We start from the raw sequence: 20,730 nt of genomic DNA, 5'->3' as shown, positions 1-20,730 counted from the left end.
TGTTCCTTACACCTCGCACACATGTTGCTCAGCTCCGTGCACCTCGTACACACGCACGGCTACGCTCCGTGAACCTCGTACACACGCACGGCTACGCTCCGTGAACCTCGTACACACGCACGGCTACGCTCCGTGAACCTCGTACACACGCACGGCTCCGCTCTGTGCATCTCGTACACACGCACGGCTCAGCTCCACACACCTCGTACACACATGGCTCCGCTCTGTACACCTCACACACACGCGGCTCTGCTCCTTACACAGGGCCGGGCTGAGACCAAAAAGCAGCCCCGACACAAAAAAAAAATTCATACATGTGAGCTGTGTGTGTGTGTGTGCCGGTGGGAGGTAAGTATCACATGCAGCGATATCGCTAGCAATATCGCTGCTACGTCACAAAATCGGTGACTTTACAGCGATATTGCTAGCGATATCGCAGTGTGTAACGGGGGCTTAACTTACACACACGTATCACACAGCTCACACACACACAGCTCACACGTATCACACACACATGTATCACACAACTCACACACAGCTCACACACACGTATCACACCTCACACACGCATGTATCACACAACTCACACACAGATCACACACGCATGTATCACATAACTCACATGTATCACACAACTCACACACACGTATCACACAACTCACACACAGCTCACACACGCATGTATCACAGCTCACACACACAAGTAGCTCACTCACGATGACAGACAGCAGTTCTGCATAAACCAAGGAATGATGCGCACAGGACCTGAGATGAGGTCACAGGAGGGGAGGAGTCATGGGTCACATGATCAGGGGGCCCTGACACCTTCCCTCCTGTGACCGCATCAATTACAGCCTCTTGCACGACCGCAGTACCAGCGTGCAGAGGAGCGCATAATGCCGCCCCCTGCTGCCTGCCGCTTGAGCAGGTGGTGCAAGTCGCCTCATTATAGGTGCGGCCCTAACCAAGCTCCATCAGTCCCAGCAGTGGCGGCCTCAGGCACCACACCAGCCGTGGCAGGGGCTTCCCCACTGCCGGAACCCGGACTGGCCGGCCCTGGATCTTCATCCTGCATTCTTCAAGGTACCGCAGAAACTGAAGTTTCCCAGTCAGTGACAGGAAACCAACCGATGCAAGGGAGAGGTACCGCCCTGTTTATCTGTAGGTTCCCCTGTCCCTGAAGGGCGGGGGGTCCACTCTCTCCGTGTTGCTGTCATGGGGGATAGAGAAAAGGAACATTACAAGATATAATATTTCTGTTGGCAAGGCCCAGGCACCACCTAAGTGTGTCTGGTTAAGCCTAGGCATCATTTTTTCCTGCCTAATGGGGTCCCAATGCAAAATGTTTTAAATACGCCATTCTAAACACCTGTCTAAACAACGAGTCATCACACTAAAAATGATAACATATAGCCTAGGTTACCACTTTAAGAAAGGAGTTATACTATAGTCATGCATTCATTGTAAAAAATACTACTTAATGATGATGCTTCTACATGTCTGACAGAGAATTAGCCTGAGTGAACTATGATCAGAGAAGAGAAACATTAATATAACCAGGGAGGAGGGCACAGAATGGGAGCCACCCACCCCTGCACAGTGTATGACAGCTGTCATACATTTATGGTGATTGTCATCAAGGAGTTAATAGTGCTCACTTTTCATTTATTGCAATTTCAAATGGGCAATGTACATGTATAAAAGTAAGCTGCATAAATGTCTTACCGCGGCATTCGACTGTCTCGCTCTACCATGGCCTTTGAAAGTTCCACTTCAATATCTAGAGGCTGCAAAATGTGAAGAGATGAGGAGTTCAGCCCACGAGCAGTCTTCCAGTTTTGGCCTGCAGAGGAATTTAGATATTACAAACCTAATATAGGCAATACCATTTCAAAATGCATAACTGCACTGACATGAAAGGCGATAATTTTGCAAAACCAGACAGCGAGATGTGGCTCTGCTTAAAGAATTAAAACCAGACACCTCAAGTATAGATTAATCCCTATATTAGGTGATATTTAAGGGTTAAGCAGATGTTGGCACTTAAAACCAACATGATGTAAAATCAATGAGATAAACATTATCAGTTATTATCTATATCAAACAAACAATGAAATCTTGCAGATTAACACTGACCATGAAGCTTTCCAGCAAATCTGACAATGTTCTACAGAGACTGGTAATCTCATTACAGAAGAGATTATGGTGACATGTAACACCTAATTTTATAACTGGAGACAGACAGGGCAGAGATCGCTTGGCAATGGTGGTGGTGGTGGGTGATCTGTATGCATTATTAATAAAAGGTGAGGCGGACAGGTCGCCTCTCACCCACCCCCTGCAAAGTGATCTCTGTACGGATCACAGAGCATGCCAATAGTAATCACGGGGTCATCTTCAGAATACAATTTCCTATGTGTACCACCGGTGTAGCGTACCTCCAAACTGCTCATCTCCAGAACACAATTTCCTATGTGTACCACCGGTGTAGCGTACCTCCAAACTGCTCATCTCCAGAACACAATTTCCTATGTGTACCACCGGTGTAGCGTACCTCCAAACTGCTCATCTCCAGAACACAATTTCCTATGTGTACCACCGGTGTAGCGTACCTCCAAACTGTTCAACTTCAGAATACAATTTCCTATGTGTACGACCGGTGAAGCGTAACTCTAAACTGCTCATCTCCAGAACACAATTTGGTATGTGTATCACCGGTGAAGTGTACCTCCAAACTGATTTTCGCAGATCAATGTAGCAGTACAGGCAAGAGGGTTGCCCCCAAAATAAAGACAAACTCTGAGATCTTCTGAACTACACTATAAAGCACATGGCTTGAAGCTGTTATTCACATGTTAACCATAAAATTCAATTCAATTGCAGAAAATACACATGCAGTAAAACATGACTAAAGAGGACACTAAGATATATTACGACATGAAAGTTTTATAGCTTTTGACTGCAGTTTATCTAAAGGTGAACTTGCACCTTTAAAAGGTTTTCTCACGAACAAAGTTAATTTTAATCAACATTTTAATCAATAGATTTTTGAATAATAATAATAATAATAATTTCCACATTTGAATGTTTTTTTTTTTTTTTAATTGTTCCTGTGCTGAGAAAACCTTATAAATGTGGGGGCGTGGCCTAACCAGCAACGTGAGCAGTCGCAGCTTTGAGCTCTCCCGCCTGTAACTTTGCTGGTGAGCCGAGAGCACCGTTACACAGGCCCATTAATCACCACAGCTGGTGAGCGGAAGACCCCTGGACCCCAAAGGTGTACCTGGAGCCTAACGAGACGTCGGCAAGACCCACAGACAGCAGAAAGATGCTGGCATCGCCGGGAGCTGCAGGATCCAAGAAGGCGCAGAGGCGCTGAAGGAGGCAGCGAAGGAGAAAGCTGCTTGTGCAGGAGGATGTCAGCGGCTGCACGCCTGGAATGGTTTGCAAGAGTGGAGATGGAGGAGCGGTCAGTCGAGGAGAGGGGGGAGCTGGAGACAAGGGTTGAAGAGGTCGAAGATCAGGAGTAGGGCAGGTTAGAGCCTATAGTGGGGGATGGTAGCAGGTCTGGAAGCCCAATTGTGAGTGGAGGAATTGATGATTCAAGTGATTTGGCTGCCACTGTTATTACTGAACCCACTTTAAAAGATGTTTTTGCAATTGTAAACTTCTGTAAGGAGAACCTTACCGCGCTAACTCAGCAGATTCATGGTGTTGAGGCCGAGTTGGTGAACATGAGGGCTGCTGTACAAAAAGCAGATGCCAGGATTGGAGAAGTGGAGGAAAGAGTTGGTTCTGCAGAGGATCAAATAGTTAAACTGCAGAGGGCGTGGCTATGTAGCAGAGCAGAGAGTACGCGCCCTAGCAGAGCTCTTACAATTCTATTGTAATCCTGTACCTAAGACCACGTCTGGCGAGGTATACTTACTAGCTCTGGGACTATCTGGGCTCCGGGAAGCTTTTGTCCCCTGCGGGACAGCGGTGCGGGGCTCCGGTGTGCCGGGCGGTGAAGAAACCCGGGCAGACAGCGGGGCCTGTGTGAGGCGGCGACCATTTTCTGAGGCGCGCTCTGACAGGAGGAGAAGCGACGCCAGATCTCATCCTTGGAGGGCCATTTGGGCGGTGAAAATACACTCTGGGGATAAGAGGGACGTGCGGTGTGTGCTCGCACTCCCTCACTAATAATACACCAGACCCGTCGGTGCCGCCATTTTAAGGGTCCGTAGTCCCTTGCTGCTGTCTCTGCAGGCGCTGCAGATATTCTTTGCTGCACAGTATCCCGGTTACAGCCCGGAGCCTATCACAATATCAAAAGCTATATACAATCCGTCTGCCCAGAGTTGTTTCAGGACATTTATATCATACAATAGCCCTGCTGTGTCCGTGACTGGGAGTAAGAAATCCCCATAAATATAAGCTCAGTCATCCTGCTGCACCACATTGCTGTAAACCATGAATCGATCAAGGGGATCAGGAGTAGCCGACAAATTAAAGGAGTTTGCCAGAACTGATCCATCTGATCCATGGTCCCTTAGAAATAAATCCTCACAGGCTAAGATTGCGGATCAGCGCAAAAACCATGCCTCTGACAGTGAGGAGGGGAATGAGCAGGAAGAATTGACTCAGACAGGCATCCGAACAGTTAATGCAGGCCATATCCTTAATCAGAACGTCCCTGACAGGAAAAATAGAGGATCTGTACACTTAGGTGGGGCGTCTTCAGCATGACATGCAGGCCATGAGGGGGCATATTACAGAGGTTGAAACAAGAGTGTCCCATATAGAAGATACCATTGCACCTATGGAGGCTAAGTTGACAAAAGTGGCTGGCTCCATAAACGCCTGGAAACAAAAAGTGGACGATCTAGAAAACAGATTACGCCAGAACAATATCGGAATCATTGGTCTGCCGGAACGCTTAGAAGATCAGCTACCAGAGAGATTTTTAGAAGGCTGGCTTAAAGCTTCTCTGTGAGATGAATTCTCCCCTACATTCTCTGTGGAGAGGGCTCATAGGGTACCTACAAAACCTCTTCCTCCGGGTGCTCCACCCAGGCCTTTCCTGGCACGCCTCCTCAATTGCAAAGACAGGGAAGCTATTTTTTTAAAGCCCTATTAAGTTTAATAATGCTACGATTTCGATTTTCCCGGATTTCTCTATGGAACTCCAGAAGCAGCGGGCACAATTCATGGAAATTAAAAAGCAACTTGGGGAGAAAAATGTTATATATTCAATGATTTATCCAGCTCCACTCCGAATTGTCCACATAGGTTCCTCCATATTCTTTACGGATCCAGCGGAAGCAGTTGAATGGCTACAGTACCAAAATGGGGTCTTATGAGAAGAAATCCTAAAATGTTTGCTGTCAAGCAGAACTCTTCCTACAATGATATGATTGGAGCTCTTGCCACAGGCGTCCAGTTTAACAACAATACCGGACACTGTATTCAGTGAGGGTATCCCCTTTTCCAATCTATGATAGGAGCACAGGACTTTGCTCCTATACTGTTTGGTTTTTGCTCTGTTCTTCCTTTTACATTGGTTTTATTTGTTAATGTTTATGTAGAAGCCACCGTCAAAAGTGTTTTCTATGTGAGGTTTCTAAATTTTACTTGAGTGAGAGTATATCATATTCAGATGAGAATGTATGGGGTCTGAAATAATATGTATGACCTGGACTGGGAGGGGTCTCAAATCCTCCCGAAAGAAGATCAAGGTTTTTTCGCAGATCAGGCGCGATCATCCTCACATTGTGGCTTTGGTGGAGACACACCTACCCAGGGACACAGCCCTGTGCGTGCAGAAACCATGGGTACAATGGTTCATCCACGCGTTTCCTACTAGCTACTCGAGGGAGGTTTCACTATTGATACATAAAAGACGTCAGGTAGTAGGAGTCCTGGGAGGCTCTGAGAGATTCTGAGGGTCGCTTTGTTTCTGTAAATGCGCTGATAAACTCAAGAAAATACGTCATATTATGTGTTTATAACCTGCCCCCGGCTAATACGTCAATCCTCCAGATGGCGATAAGTTTCACCTTAAATTATCCGGACGCAAAAGTCATTTGCATGGGAGACTTCAATTTAGTCATGGATAACTGTCTCGATAGATTGAGATTGGGTGATGGGATGTCTGGGGGGGGACCCCTCCGGCTCCATCCCAGTTGGCATTATTCATGGAGGGCAGTGGATGGTTGGATCTGTTGAGGATGCGTCGCCCTGAGGTGAAGGAATATACTTGTCACTCATCTACCAGGCGCTCTCTGTTGTGCATATATTACATATTTGGATCTAGTGGTCTAGCGATGTGGGTGGATAATATAGAACATGGTAGTAGAGAGGTCTCGGATCATAGCCCGGCTGTACTTAAACTTAAATATGGGCAACTGAATAATAATATAGTCTGAAAGTGGAACCCATTTTGGTTGAAGTTAATAGGACCTAGTGACAGAACGATCAATCAATCAATCAGTTAAATTGCTTCATTTCGTCCCACCCAGAACCTCAGAATGTTAATTTATTTTGGGATACCCTTAAAGCTTATTTAAGAGGATGTTTATTATCTGCAATTTCTTATATCAAAAGGGTAACTTCAAGGGAGGATGATGAGATGGAGCAACGATTGAAAGATTCGGAAGCTGCATACATATCTAATCAGACTAACGGAAATAGAATTGAGTGGCTAGCTTCTCAAAGGTTATATGCCCAATACACAGACACTAAGTATAAACGTAAATTATTCTTTACCTGTCAGTCATATTTTGAATAAGGGAACCAGGCAAGCAAATTTTTGGCCTTCCTGGTGCGCCAACACAATACATCTAATAGTATACTTCAGATCCACAGAGTGGATGGTTCAATGGAATCCTCGACTGAAGATATACTTCATTGTTTTTATGATTACTATAAACTGTTCTATAAATCTAAGAGTGATTCTGATATTTTGGAATGTCTAGATTATTTGTCAGATATAACATTTCCCACATTGAGTCCTGCCCAGCAGGCCTTTATGGACGCTGAGTTCACGATAGAAGATGCCATGGCAGACATGGCTTCTGGGAAGGCTCCTGGGCCGGACGGGTTCCCCATTCAACTATACAGGAAATATCGGGACATATTGACACCACTCCTTTTAAGGGTGTTTCGGGTGATTTGGGTGGAGGGGGATCTCTACTCGAATCCTTTCATGAGGCAAATATTATTGTACTCCGGAAAGACCGTCTGGAATGTGTATCTTACCGCCCCATATCGTTAGTAAATGTAGACTATAAAATCTTTACTAAGGTCCCAGCCTCCAGATTGAACTCAATCATATTGGATCTCATACACCCGGATCAGACTTGCTTTATGGCTGGTAAGAGTACGTCTATTAACATTAGGCGAGTTCAGTCGGTGGTCCAATAAAGTTCTTTGATACCAGACAATAATTGGGCATTGGCGTCGCTGGACGCAGCCAAGGCCTTTGACTCTCTCGAGCGTCCTTTCCTGTCTGCATGCTGTAAAGCAGCGGTGTCCACGCTGTAAAGCAGCGGTGTCCACGCTGTGCAATGATGAGGCAGTGACCCAAGCCAGTTCAACACAAAAATGTGTTTAATGTTCAAAAAAACTCACACAGTGCACAACACGCTGTATCCTCCGGATCGCAGCCAGGAAGCAACAAAACGGTCCTTGGCCAGTTGCCGTGAGCGACCGCGCTGCCCAGGTATGCAAGGGGTGCCAGACCTTTTGGCTGAGCTTGGCCCTGTGTTGCCTCATACAGGGAACACTCTGCAGACTACTGCTCTGTGTATGTGCAAGCCAGAACTGACACACCCAAAACTCTTTCTGCAAGGTTTTTTCCTTCCTCCAATCTGTGGCCATAGACCACTTATAAGACCTGGGCTGGAGGAAACAGACCGGACCCCACTACCTTCCTGCAGTCCATTTAAAAAATAAAAGACCATACCGGGTTTTCCTGAATAAACTCCTTGGTCCAAATAACTTGACCAGGCTCAAACTTACTTTTTATTCCGCCCTGTGAGTCACAGGCACACTGCTATGACCAGCGGATCTCATAGGCTTCTGAGCGCTTCCTGGGGGACACATAGCGTCGCTGCCTCACAATGCCTACAGAGATATGGTTTTGGTGATAAATTTTTAAAGTGGATTGGTGTAACTTATATGAACCCCAAAGCTCGCATAATTGTAAATAATTCTATTTCTGATTCCTTTTCATTATACAGGGGAACACGTCAAGGGTGCCCCCCTTCCCCGGCCCTCTTTGCTCTTGCGATCGAGGCGTTGGCAATACGCATAAGGTCCTCTCCCGATATCAAGGGTATAGGTATAGCAGATTGTGTGGACACCATTGGTTTATATGCTGATGCTCTATTTATGGATAGAGCAGAGGAGACGCTGACACAAGTGATTGCTACTATAGATAAATTCAGTAGATACTCGGGCTTATACATAAACTGGGAAAAGTCCGCTCTGCTACCTCTCTCCCATCGCCCGATGCCCCATCTTGAGACCCTTTCCTCACTGCCTATTGTATCTAATTTCAGATATCTAGGAATTAATGTATTTAAATCCAGTACACTTGACCTACAATGCCATACTTACCCATTGTTAGAGCTAGTCAAGTCTAAATTTGCAGCCTGGAGTAAACTCCCGTTATCTGTAGCCGGTCGTATAAATTTAATCAAGATGATTTTGCTTCCTAAACTCAGTTATTCACTTCAACACAGTACTGTATTGATAACTAAATCCTTTTTTGCAAATTTAAATTCCCAAACTACATCTCTTATATGGGGGGAAAACTAGGCCCAAACTCAAATTATCTGCCCTGCAGAGACCTAAACAGGGGGGTGGGGCGGCATTACCAGATTTTTTTCTATATTATTTAGCTGGGCAGGTTAAAGCACTGAGTAAATGGATGCCTGATAACTACCTAATTTACCCAATTCTGAAAGTCATTTGATTCATGCTGCGCAGATTGACTGCCCACTGGGTTTCTTGGAATCAGATAAAATTAGTGTCCCTCGCTTATTACCCCTACTTCGATGAGCACGATCAGTTTGGCAAAAAATTAAAAAAGTTATCAGATTTGAGGACATCATAGCTGAAATGCCCTTGTGGAACAACAATTATTTTCCGAAGCTGTTGAACCACCCGTCTACTGACTTCTGGATTCTATATTATGTCTCCTCGGTGGGTGATCTGCATGATCATGGTATCCTAATGTCCTTTGAGCAAGTACAGGCTAAATATGGTATCCAGAAATTCCAATTTTTTCGTTACCTCCAGCTAAGATCAGCCTTCCAGTCACATATTCGCTATATGGGTGTGGGCAGTGCCATCACGTCTCTACCTTTGATAGGAATCCTTAAAGCCCCCGTCACACATAGTTTTGTGACGCAACAGCAATCTCACCAGCGAGATCGCTGTGTGTGACACTGACCAGTGACCGGGCCCCCCGCTGATTGTCCTGGAAAAGCCAGGACATTTTTTTTGATCGTTGGTCTCCCGCTGGCAAGCACGCATCGCTGCGTGTGACAGGCGGGAGACCGGCGGCCCACATTCGGAGTTCCCCACCGCTGACAAAACTGCTGGAAGACCTCGGGATGTAGTGACCACTCTCCGGACACAAGACCCTGCCGACTGAGAAAGTCTGCCGCCCAGTTTTCCACGCCCGGGATGTGGACTGCCGAAATCACCGAGTGGTTTGCTTCGGCCCACTGAAAAACGTGCCCCACCTCGTGCATGGTTGCTCTGCTGCGGGTGCCCCCTTGGTGATTTATGTAAGCCACCGCCGTGGCGTTGTCCGATTGGATCTGGACTGGGCAGCCTGCTAAGAAGTGATGAAACTGCTGCAGAGCCAGCCGAATTGCTCGTATCTCCAATAAGTTGATCGGGAGGCGTGCCTCCTGTGGCGACCACCGTCCCTGGGTCGTGTGGTGGCGAAACACCACTCCCCAGCCGAGGAGACTGGCGTCGGTTGTTATCACCAACCAATGGTCTGGTCGGGGGGGAAGGGTTTCCCATGGGTCAGAGAGGAACTGGTTATCCACCATCCGAGCGACTGCCTGACATGAGAGGACAGTCGGCACCGCCGATCGAGCGTGAAAGGATTCTTGTCCCAGGCTGACAAGAGAGCCTGCTGCAGGGGGCGAAAATGGAACTGGGCGAACGGTATTGCTTCCATTACTGCCACCATTCTTCCTAGAATCCTCATCCCGAAACGAATGGTATGAGGGACTGGCTGGCGAAGAGTCCGAACTCCCTGTCTGAGAGCTATGGCTTTTTCCTGAGGGAGAATCACCAACCCTCGGCAAGTGTTGAAGACCATTCCTAAGGAGGAAATCCTCTGAGCTGGCACAAGGGATGACTTCTTCGCATTGACCAACCACCCTAAGCGGGAAAGAGTATCTAGCGTGATGTTGCCATTTCCCTCGCATGCCCGTCTTGAAGGGCCCTTGCCCAATTGGTCGTCCAAGTAAGGCAAGTTGACTTTGCCTCGAGAATGCAATATGGCCATGACCTTTGTGAATACTCTGGGAGCCGTGGCTAACCCGAAAGGTAGCGCCACGAACTGAAAATGTCGACCGTTGATGGCGAAATGCAGGAACCTTTGATGAGGAGGAAAGATGGGAATATGCAGTTATGCGTCCTGGATGTCGACCGAGGCCAAGTATTCTCCCTGCTCCATGGCCGATATGACTGAACGGAGAGACTCCATCTGGAAATGTCTGACCCTGATGAATTTGTTCAGAAGTTTGAGGTCCAAAACAGGTCTGACAGACCCGTCCTTTTTGGGAACCGTAAACAGGTTGGAATAGAAGCCCTGAGCCCTTTCGTGCTAAGTCACAGGAACAATGACCCCGTTGCGCTGGAGCGATTCGATGGCTTCCAACAGACCTCTTGCCTGGGTATCCACCCTGGGGAGACGAGAAAGAAAAAAACATTTTGGAGGGTTTCTGACAAACTCTATTTTGTAACCCTAGGCCAATAACTCCTTTACCCATGCGTCGTCTGCGACACTGAACCAGACGTGATGAAACCAGAGTAGTCGGTCGCCCAGCTTGCTGGTGTTGTCTGGTAAACACCTCGAGTCATTTGGCTGACGATCTTTGGGATCTGGATCCCCTTGATCTGGGCTGTTGAGTACGCATTCTCCCCAATGGGTTGGTTCTATATGAGACCTGCCGCTCCCTATCCTGGTTGGGGCGGCCTGAAGTGGTGGAATTGGCCGCTGTGGTCCACCCGGGGTTGCGAAAGGCCCGAAAACGTGCCTGAAAAGGGTGGCAAAAAGGTGGTTTGACCTTTTGCTGAGGGAGAAAACCGCTCTTTCCTCCTGTGGAGTCGGAGATAAGTTGATCTAACTTCTCCCCAAATAGACGGCCGCACTGATAGGGCAAGGAAGTCAAGGACTCCTTGGAAGTAGAATCGGCCCACCATGTCCTTAACCATAGAGCTCTTCTGATAGAAATTGCGTTAGCGGCAGCAAGTGCCGAGCAATTGGCCGCATCCAAAGATGCATTGATTACGTAGTCTCGGGCCATCGCGATCTGACTCGCGATCTCCGATATCTCTGCAGGTAGCTCTTGCTCCTGCGCGACCTTGTTTAATGATTCTGACCATGAAATCATGGCCTTGGCTACCCGAGTTGCTGCGAACGAGGGAGAGAGCGCTGATCCTGGTGCCTCATATACAGAGCGAGCTAAGCTCTTTATGAGGCGATCCGTGGGATCCTTAATAGAGGAACCACTAGTTACGGATAACAGAGTTTTAGTGGCTAGGCGTGACACCGGTGGATCCACCATTGGAGATTCCGTCCATTTTTTACGGAGGTCCGGGGCAAATGGATACCTTGCTTCGAGTGCCTTTTGACCCGAGAAACGCCTGTCTGGTCGTTCCCTGTGTTGCTACACTATGTCCTCAAACTCAGGGGGAGAGGAAAAAATTCTGTGCGGCCACTTCACTCGCTTAAACGCCACCTTATGCCCTGTAGCCGCTGCGGGATCATCCTCAATTCCCAAGGTCTGATTGACGGCTTCTATGAGGCTGTCCACTGTCTCACGTGACCCTGGAGCATCCAGGTCAAGGGTCTCATGAGTCGAAATCTGAGGTCTGCTCGCTATCAACCACTGGCGACGGGGAGCGAGAAGCAGAACTGCTCGTATCTCTTCCCCCGGGTCTGCCTGTAATGAGAACGGCCCCTGTAGGCTGAATGCTCTAGTGAGGTGGAGGTTCCCTCTAAGCCCGGCGAGCCACTGTCCCTGCCCCTATCTGGGGCCTGAAGGGACTCGATTGCCCTCGTAAGCGACGCCATGGACTGACAGTGATAGGGCCCACTCCGGGGGGTTCGGGACCTCGGTCGCAGGGGAGGGCTCCTGGGCACGTTCGGACTCGCAGGCTTCGCATAATCGCTTACTCTGTGCCCATGGAAGCGCAGCCCGACGAGATGCATGCAGCGTAAAAAAACATTTGCGTCTTTGCTTTTTCGGACATGCTGTATCTGTCCGCTGCTGGGGATGAGGTAGCACCTAGTCTTCCCTGTAGCGTGGCCTCTCGGGCAGCACTTACCCCAGTCCTGTGCCCCCACGTTTCTGGACGCCTCCACACCAAAATCACGCGCCACCAGCTGTGGGGCGGGCCGCCAGCATATAAACCGCTCCAGGGGAGGTACTTCCGGCTCTGCGGCCTAGCCGTGCTCCGAAGCCGGGGACTAAATTTATCCACCGCCGCCCAGGCCTGGGGGGTGGGCCATCAGAAGTGACGCGCGGCCCGGAGGCGGAACTTCCGGACACGGCCTAGCTCCGGCTAAAGCTGCAGCCTCAATTTATCCCCTGCCGGGGGGCGCGGACCTTCCATGGCGCCGCAAAAACTGGCGCGGGCTGCTCCGCACCACGCTCTGCCAAGAATGGCCGGTGGCATCTGCCGGCTAAGGTCTCCAGCCCCAGATCTTCGCCGCAGGAGCCCTCCCAGGCCCTCTCCTCACTGACGATACTCCTCGGCTTCCCAGCTCAGGTATGTGAGGGGGCCTTGAAAAATAGGACGGTGCAGGCACCCTAGATCCATCTAACCCCTTCAGGGGGTGAAGAGAGGGACCGTCCGCCGCCTTGCAGCACCACAGTCTAAGAATTGGTGGAGCAGTGGGGGCCGCACAGACTAGTCTTGTGCCTCTGTACAGCCCATGGTTTCAATACCTAGGGGTGGTCAGGGCTAAGTCCGGCATCGTGTCCCACGTTGCGGGAGAGGATACGTGGAGGGACACTCGCACGTGCTCACCCGTTGTTGGTTTGGGGAAATCGGACCCTTTCAATAGAATCCGTTGCCCCTGTCTAATCTTCATGGAAAAAGTCTGGAGCAAAAAAACAGACGTTTGCCTCCATGGACACTAAGCAAAAAACAGATTTCCGCTCGCAATAGGGGCGAGGGTGTATATGGCAGAGTAGGAGCTAACCTCTTTTTTTCACTTAGTGTCAGCCTCCAAGCGGCAGAGGCATACACCCACAGTATCTGTGTCCCCCAATGAGGCGAAGGAGAAACTTCCTTTGTAAAACATATAAGAGAACTTGGATGGGTGGATTTGTGGAGCGTTAAGAATTTAAATGTGAGGTGTTACTCGTGTTTTTCGGCCTCTCATAACAATATGTCCCGAACTGATTTGGCGCTTGGAAATAAACTTTTGGATGTGTGGGTCAGGAAGGTGGATTATTTACCTAAAGTGACCTCAGACCATAAACTGTTAGTGGTGGTAATTCAGATTGGATTGGGTAATATGGGACAAAGTGGGGGATGGAGAGTTCACCCAGCCTGGCTAAGATCTATTGACTTAAGGCCCTGTTACACGCTTCAATGTCCCAGCGATCCCACCAACGATCCGAAGTGGATGGGATCGCTGGGAAATAGTTAGCTGATCGCTGGTGTGCAGTCACAGACAGACTCACCAGCGATCAGGACCAGTGAGTAAGTTGGTTTCCAAGGTAAACAGCGGTGATCTAAGAGACCCGCGGCTCTTAGATACCCGCGGTTTACCCTGGAAACCAGCGTGCATGCTGGTTTCCAAGGTAAACAGCGGGTAACTAAAAGCCGCGCGGCTTAGATACCCGCAGCGTCGCTGATCGTCGGCCTCTCTCTATCACACGCAGCGATGCGTGCTGGCCAGTGGGAGACCAACGATCAAAAAACGGCCCAGGACGTTCGAACGCGATCAGCGATACCCGGCAGGGGGGCCGGTCGCTGATACATGTCACACACAGCGATATCGCTGTGGCGTCACAAAATCAGCGATCTCGCTGGCGATCTCGCTATGTGTTACGGGGCCTTTAAAGCTAATTAAGGGGGAGGTGGAGCTATTCTTCCAGGATAACGAAGGGAGTGCGCCGGAGGGAATTTTATGGGATGCCATGAAGGCCTTTGTTAGAGGTCTGTGCATAAGGGATATTTCCAGTGTAAAAATGAATCTAGATGGGAGGAGAGTCGGGCGTTGGAGAATTTGAGGACTGCAGAAAGTGATGGGGTGAGCCGGCCCACCCCGGATACGCAGTAGCGCCTAAAGGGGGCCCAAGAGGCTTTGAACAAAATCATTTTAAAATTGCAAAAAAGAGGCAGGAGTTTTAGAGAGTTGTGTTTTATGAAGATGGCGATTAAGTGGGCCACCTGCTGTCCTTGATTGCTTCTGCTCAGAGGGGTTCGTCTAATGTGTATAGTCTATACGATGAAGGGGATGGGGAGGTGGTGGAAACAAGGGATATTTTAGGCGTATTTAGGAGGTTTTATGGCGAGTTGTACAGTTCTAAACTTTTGGCTTCTAAGGAAGAGATTCTAAGTTTTTTGGAGGATGCGGGGCTGATACAACTTAGTAGATGAGCTGGAAGAAGAATTGGCTTCCATGGCTAATGATAAGGACCGGGGCAGACTGTCTACCAGTTGAAGTATACAAGGAGATCAAGGATGTTTTGCTACCTAGACTATGCAAGGTATTTAAGAGGGCCTTTGGGGAGGGGCAGCTGCAAGAATATATGAGGGAGGCAACGATTGTGGTTTTGCTTAAGAAGGAGAAGGATGCCGGGAGACCGGATTCGTACCGGCCAATCTCTCCTTTGTTCAGTAGATCTCTAATTGTTATCTAAAGTCTTGGCAGGCAGGCTGGCGAGGGTGGTTGCTGATGTGATTCACCCGGACCAGTCTGGGTTTATGCCTAATAAATCAACAGCCATTAATTTGAGGATGCTGTTCCTAAATATCCAACTGCCAGCCAATAATGCGGGCTGCAGAGCGGTGGTTTATTTGGATGCGCATAAGGCGTTTGATTGTGTAAAGTGGGAGTTTTTGCGGTTGGTATTTGGGCAGATGAGATGTGGGCCGATTTTCATTTCCTGGGTTAAGCTGCTCTATTCCTCCCCGATCGGTAGAATAAGGGTGAACGGAGAGAGATTGGAGAAATTTGATCTCTCTAGAGGGACATGGCAGGGTTGCCCCCTCTTTCCGTTACTCTTCGTCATTGCGATAGAGCCAGTGGCTCTTCATATTCGGAGAGCTGCTCGAGTTAGAGGCTTTAAGTATGGCCCGGTGGAGGAAAAGATTGCGTTATATGCCGATGACGTTCTTCTGTTTTTGGAGGACCCCTCGAGTCGCTGAATCATGCGGTAGCTATTGTTGAGCGGTTTGGAGTTATGTCTGGACTGAGGATAAATTGCGATAAATCGAACCTTATGATGTTAGACATGGATAGAATGGGTGAGTAGGGAGAGTTTGGTTGTTCTATACTAAAGGGCCTGTCACACTAAGCGATATCGCTAGCAATATCGCTATAACTTGTGACGTTATAGCGATATTGCTAGCGATATCGCTGTGTGTGATACTTAACTACGACCCGCTCCCCCGCTGGTTATTGCTGATCGCGCGAGAACGTTCAGGACTGTTTCTCGTCGTCAGCTTCCTGCGGCGCTTCCTGTGGAGGGACGAGCGTGGAGCCGGGCGGGAGGATGCAGGATCGCCTAGTGTGACAGGTAAGTAGCGACCCCCGTCCCCAGCGATGTCACTGGTGAGATCTGCCTGTGCGGCAGCTCACTAGCGACCACTTAGCGATGTACCAGCGATCCTGACCGCGTCATATCGCTGGTCGGGATCGCTGGTACATCGCTAAGTGTGACAGTACCTTAAGAGTTGTTGATCAGTTGAAATAGCTAGGAATTCAGATTGCTTTACCGATCAAGGAATATTTTAGGTTAAATGTGCTTCCGCTTCTGGGAAAATTTAAGGATAAAGTCCAGGCTTTGTGCAGTCTGCGTCTATCGGTGGTGGGTAGGACGAACTTGTCTAAAATGATACTTATGCCGAAATTCCTGTATGTGCTCCATAACTCACCGGACTGGCTCTCGTGGGGTTAATTCCAAAGACTTAACTCCATATTTCGAGATTTGGTTCAGGGTGGATGTCAGCCCAGGATTAAATTAGAAATTTTGCAGAGGCCTAAAGATGTGTGTGGGGGGGGGTCTGGCTTTGCCAAATCCTTGACTATACTTCCTGGCGTCCCAAGGCCAACATATTAGAGGTTAGGGGGGGGGATCAGTTGACAGGGGGGGGGGGGGGGGAGAACAATGCAGGCCGTCCTTAAATATGTGGTTCGGAGGGTTCATTTGGTGCAGGGGTTGGAAGATGGGAGTTTTGGGCGGTTGGGCAAGAGGATCCCCACTCTGGGTCTTGTGCAAAAAACGTTGTCTAGGATTAAAAAGATTAGAGGGATTTCTGAATTGACTATATATGCTCCTGTTTGGTTGAATGAAAATTGGGGTAAATTTCATAAATTGGGGGAGCAAAAATCTATCGCAATTATTGGTAAATCAGGAGTTGAGGTCAATTGAATCCTTACAAGAGGAATTCCAGGTGCCAGATATGGACTGTTTTTTTTCTATTTAAGGGTTCAACATGCTTATAGGCAGCAGAGGAAGATTAGTGGGCTTATGGCATAGAAAGATATTTTATTAGACTATATTTGTATGGAAGGGAACACAAAAAGGGTTATCTCCCTGATCTATGAGGACCTGATGCACTACTTTTTAATGCGACACCCTATTTGGGCAAGGGATAGATGGGAGCAAGAATTGGAAGTATTGGAAGATAAAGTTTGGGAGTCTAATTTAGAATATACTCCAAAATTGTCACTTAGCGAGCCTGGTCGTACGTCACAATTATTTACCGTTCATAGAGCTTACAGATGACCTGAGTTTTTATACAAGGTTGGTGTGAGAAGCACTTCTGAATGTCCGAGATGCTTGAACGAGGATGAGGGTAATATTGCATATGTTATGGGAATGTCCGTGGTTGCAGGCTTTTTGGATTGTGGTGATTTGTATGATTGAGCGAAGGTATGGATGCGTACTGCCTAGGACTCCGTTGGTTTGCATGTTGGGATATGTTGACAAAATTGTAACTACTATTTCAAGGAAGGTGGCTGTGGCCAGGCTGCTGCTCTTGGCCAGGAAATTAATCGCCAGAGGTTAGATGAGGCCTGAACCACCCTATAGAACGGAATATATTCGCCAAGTGGATTATATAGTGTCTTTGGAAAAAGGGTATATATGGGAGAAGGAATGCATCTGATAAGTTTGAACACATTTGGTCATCTTGGTTGCAGATGGTGTGTGGACGGTTTGGAAGGATTGGAGGTGTATAAAAGGTTTTTGGGTGTGTGCTCTGATCCAGCTACATAGTACAGGGGGTGTTTATACTGCAATTTATTTTTTTTGGTTCCCGAAGGGAGCTGGACAATGTTATTGTTGTCTTATGAGGGGGTGGGGTGGTTTTGAATGGGAGTGGGTGGTTGGAGAGATATAGAAACCAAAAATTTTATAAATGCCTAATTGTATGCTTATTGGCTTAAGTTGTATTTCTTTTATTTGTTGAATAAAAATATCTGATTTAAAAAAAAATAAGTGTGCCCCTACTGTGTGCTGTGTAATGTCTGACCAAGCTGCAACATGGTCTGGTCATACCACAGCTCCTGGGCAGGGGGGGAAGCAAATGAGAATATACAGACAGAACAGTAGGGGATCACAGCTGATTCTTTCTTTGAGGTAAAACATTGCTGCAAAAATAGGCTGGAGAATGTTTTGCCTCAAAAGAAGAATCGGCTGTGATCCCATGTTGTCCCTTCTGTATACTCTCTTTTTCTTCCCCCCCCTGCCCAGGAGCTGTGGTATGATCAGACCATGTTCATACATGGTCAGACACAATCATTACACAGCTTTTATTACATTTGGTATTGTAATTTTTAATGATGGACTAAATAAAGGCTTTTTTTTAATTTTCCTATATCGTGTGCTGGAACTACAAAAGTTTTTTTTTCACAATCATTACACAGTACACAGCAGGGGCACATGTATAAGATTATCTCAGCACAGAAACAGTTTTTTTTAACAAATCTAATTGTAGAACTTTTTTATTCTAAGGGTACCGTTACACCTAGCGACTCACCAGCGATCCCGACCAGCGATATGACGCGGTCAGGATCGCTGGTGCATCGCTGGGTGGTCGCTAGTGAGCTGCCACTCAGGCAGATCTCACCAGCGACATCGCAGGGGACGGGGATCGCTACTTACCTGTCAGACGCGGCGATCCTGCGTCCTCCCGCCCGGCTCCACGCGTCGCTCGTCGTCACAGCAGGAAGCGCCGCAGGAAGTGGACGACGAGGAATCAGCAGCTTCTCGCGCGATCAGCGATAACCAGCGGGGTGCGGGTCGGAGATAAGTATCACATGCAGCGATATCGCTAGGAATATCGCTGCAACGTCACAAAATCGGTGACTTTACAGCGATATTGCTAGCGATATCGCAGTATGTAACGGGGGCTTAAGATCTATTAAAATGTATGCTGTTAGTGATAAAACTCCTTTAAGCCTTCGCGCTGTATAAATTACATAGTTTATAAAGCCAGCACTTTTTTGTAATTGCTGATCAGAAAATATAATTAATTTTTAAAGCAAAAGTTGATAGTTAAAAGATTTAGTAAGATAAGATTGTGCATTTAAAGAGATCTCAACACCAGGGGAAAAGTGAACAGTTTTTAACTCTTATTGTATTCATGATGTTACCCTAAATATTCACCTTTGTTTCTTTTCTAAAAATCACCCAAACATTTCCAGAGATGCATATCTATTTAATTGGAGTGTTAAATATGCTAATTTGCATGTTTTTTTTTTTGTTTTTTGTTTTTTTTTTTTTACAAAGGAGGCGTAGCGCACAGGATTCTATGGGGCGCACTATTAACCCAAGAGCAATGTCCTCTGGGTAAAAATTTGCACATTGGGCAAACTACAGTAATTAAATAGAACCAAATATCTGGAATAAGTTTTAAAGAAGAAAAACAACAAAATACTCCAGGAGCAGCATGAATTAATTAAAAAGCAAAAACTAGCCACCTCTGATATGGTGACAAGTCGTCTTTAAAACAGAGTGAACGATACCTGGTTTGCTGAACAGCATTTGCACTTTTTTGAGTTGAACATGAAATTTATCGTAAGCTTTATCCATCAGCTCCTCCAGTGATGAAGAGCCAATAGTTGGAAGAGAACCTTGGTTAATACTAGTAAGCTGCAAAAAAAAAATGAGAAAAAAAAATTATAAGATGTTTTAGGCTATGTGCACACGGTGCTGATTCTGATGCGTTTCCGCAGCGGTTTTGGCCCTGCGGAAACGCAGCAGTTCCGCAGACCAAGTACAGTACAATGAAACCCTATGGGTTTTCAAAAACGCTGTGCTCACGGTGCGGTTTTTCCGCGCGGTTTTCAGCATGTCAATTGTTTGGGTGGTTTCCGCAGCGGTTTCACACCTTTAAACATAGTAGAGGTGTGAAAACGCAGGGCAAAACCGCAGACCAAACCGCAGGTCACTTTACCTGCGGTTCCGCGCGGAAAAACCCGCAGGTGAAACTGCAACGTGTGCACATAGCCTAATAAATAATTTCACAAAAAACATTTAGCGATTCACAGGTTACTAAAAAGGTAACACTCACACTACACCACAGTTTAACGAAACAACCCTAGTGAAAAAATCCCCTTAAAGGGAACCTGCCATGTGACAAAAAGCTATTAACCTGCAGATATGGTGTTAATTTGTAGGTTAATAGCTTCCTGACAGTGTGCAGCCGCCGAACTGAAAGCCCTGCTGCCAGGCGGAAATGGAATTCAATTCCCCCAGCAGGTTCGATCTTTCAGTCACAGGGGTGGCTCCGGCATGGTTTCAGTCACTGTCTGTGCATGGAGATTGCCAGGGCTGTAACCGTGCTCCCGGCACTGACTGACAGCAGCTCATCATCAGGGCTGGCTGTCAGTCAGTGCCAGGGGTGCAGTTACAGTCGCCACTCTCCATGCACAGAGCAATGATTCAAACCATGCTGGAGCCACCCCTGTCCTGAAAAACCAAGTCTGCTAAGAAGAAATAAAGTTCGTTTCCACCTGGCAAAGCATCTCAACGCGGGCACTATACTATGTTAGAACGTTTTTAACCTGCAGATTGATTCAACACCTACAGGTATATAGCGGTTTGTCACATCACAGGTTCCCTTTAAATGGTTTGCCCATTATTAGTCTTCAAAATTCATTAAAGATTAATCGTGATACCTAAATCTTAGATATACAAGTATACAAATACTGTGTGCAAGAATTATCAGGGTCTATGCTGTCATCTTTGGCCGGTGAGCGAAAAATTGCCAGCCCTGAATGACCAGTAAAAATAATACATCTAA

At 47.4% G+C, this 20,730-nt stretch overlaps 1 protein-coding gene across 2 annotated transcripts in view; it reads right to left on the bottom strand.

The window, feature by feature from the left end:
* VPS13C (vacuolar protein sorting 13 homolog C) overlaps positions 1–20,730 on the bottom strand; it is a 518,321-nt gene that overhangs the window by 289,018 nt on the left and 208,573 nt on the right. For both annotated transcript variants that reach the window (XM_073579421.1, XM_073579422.1), the window contains 2 exons: positions 19,451–19,577; positions 1,726–1,843 (listed from right to left, as the gene is read on the bottom strand). In XM_073579421.1, coding sequence (XP_073435522.1) covers positions 1,726–1,843; positions 19,451–19,577 — 245 coding nt within the window. The remainder of the gene's footprint in view (positions 1–1,725; positions 1,844–19,450; positions 19,578–20,730) is intronic.

The sequence above is a fragment of the Dendrobates tinctorius genome, unplaced genomic scaffold (assembly GCF_039654945.1).
Source record: "Dendrobates tinctorius isolate UK_male_01 unplaced genomic scaffold, ASM3965494v1 ptg000062l, whole genome shotgun sequence".
NCBI lineage: Eukaryota > Metazoa > Chordata > Amphibia > Anura > Dendrobatidae > Dendrobates > Dendrobates tinctorius.
Note: the sequence above shows the minus strand (reverse complement) of the source record. Positions and strands in the feature narration are given on the sequence as shown.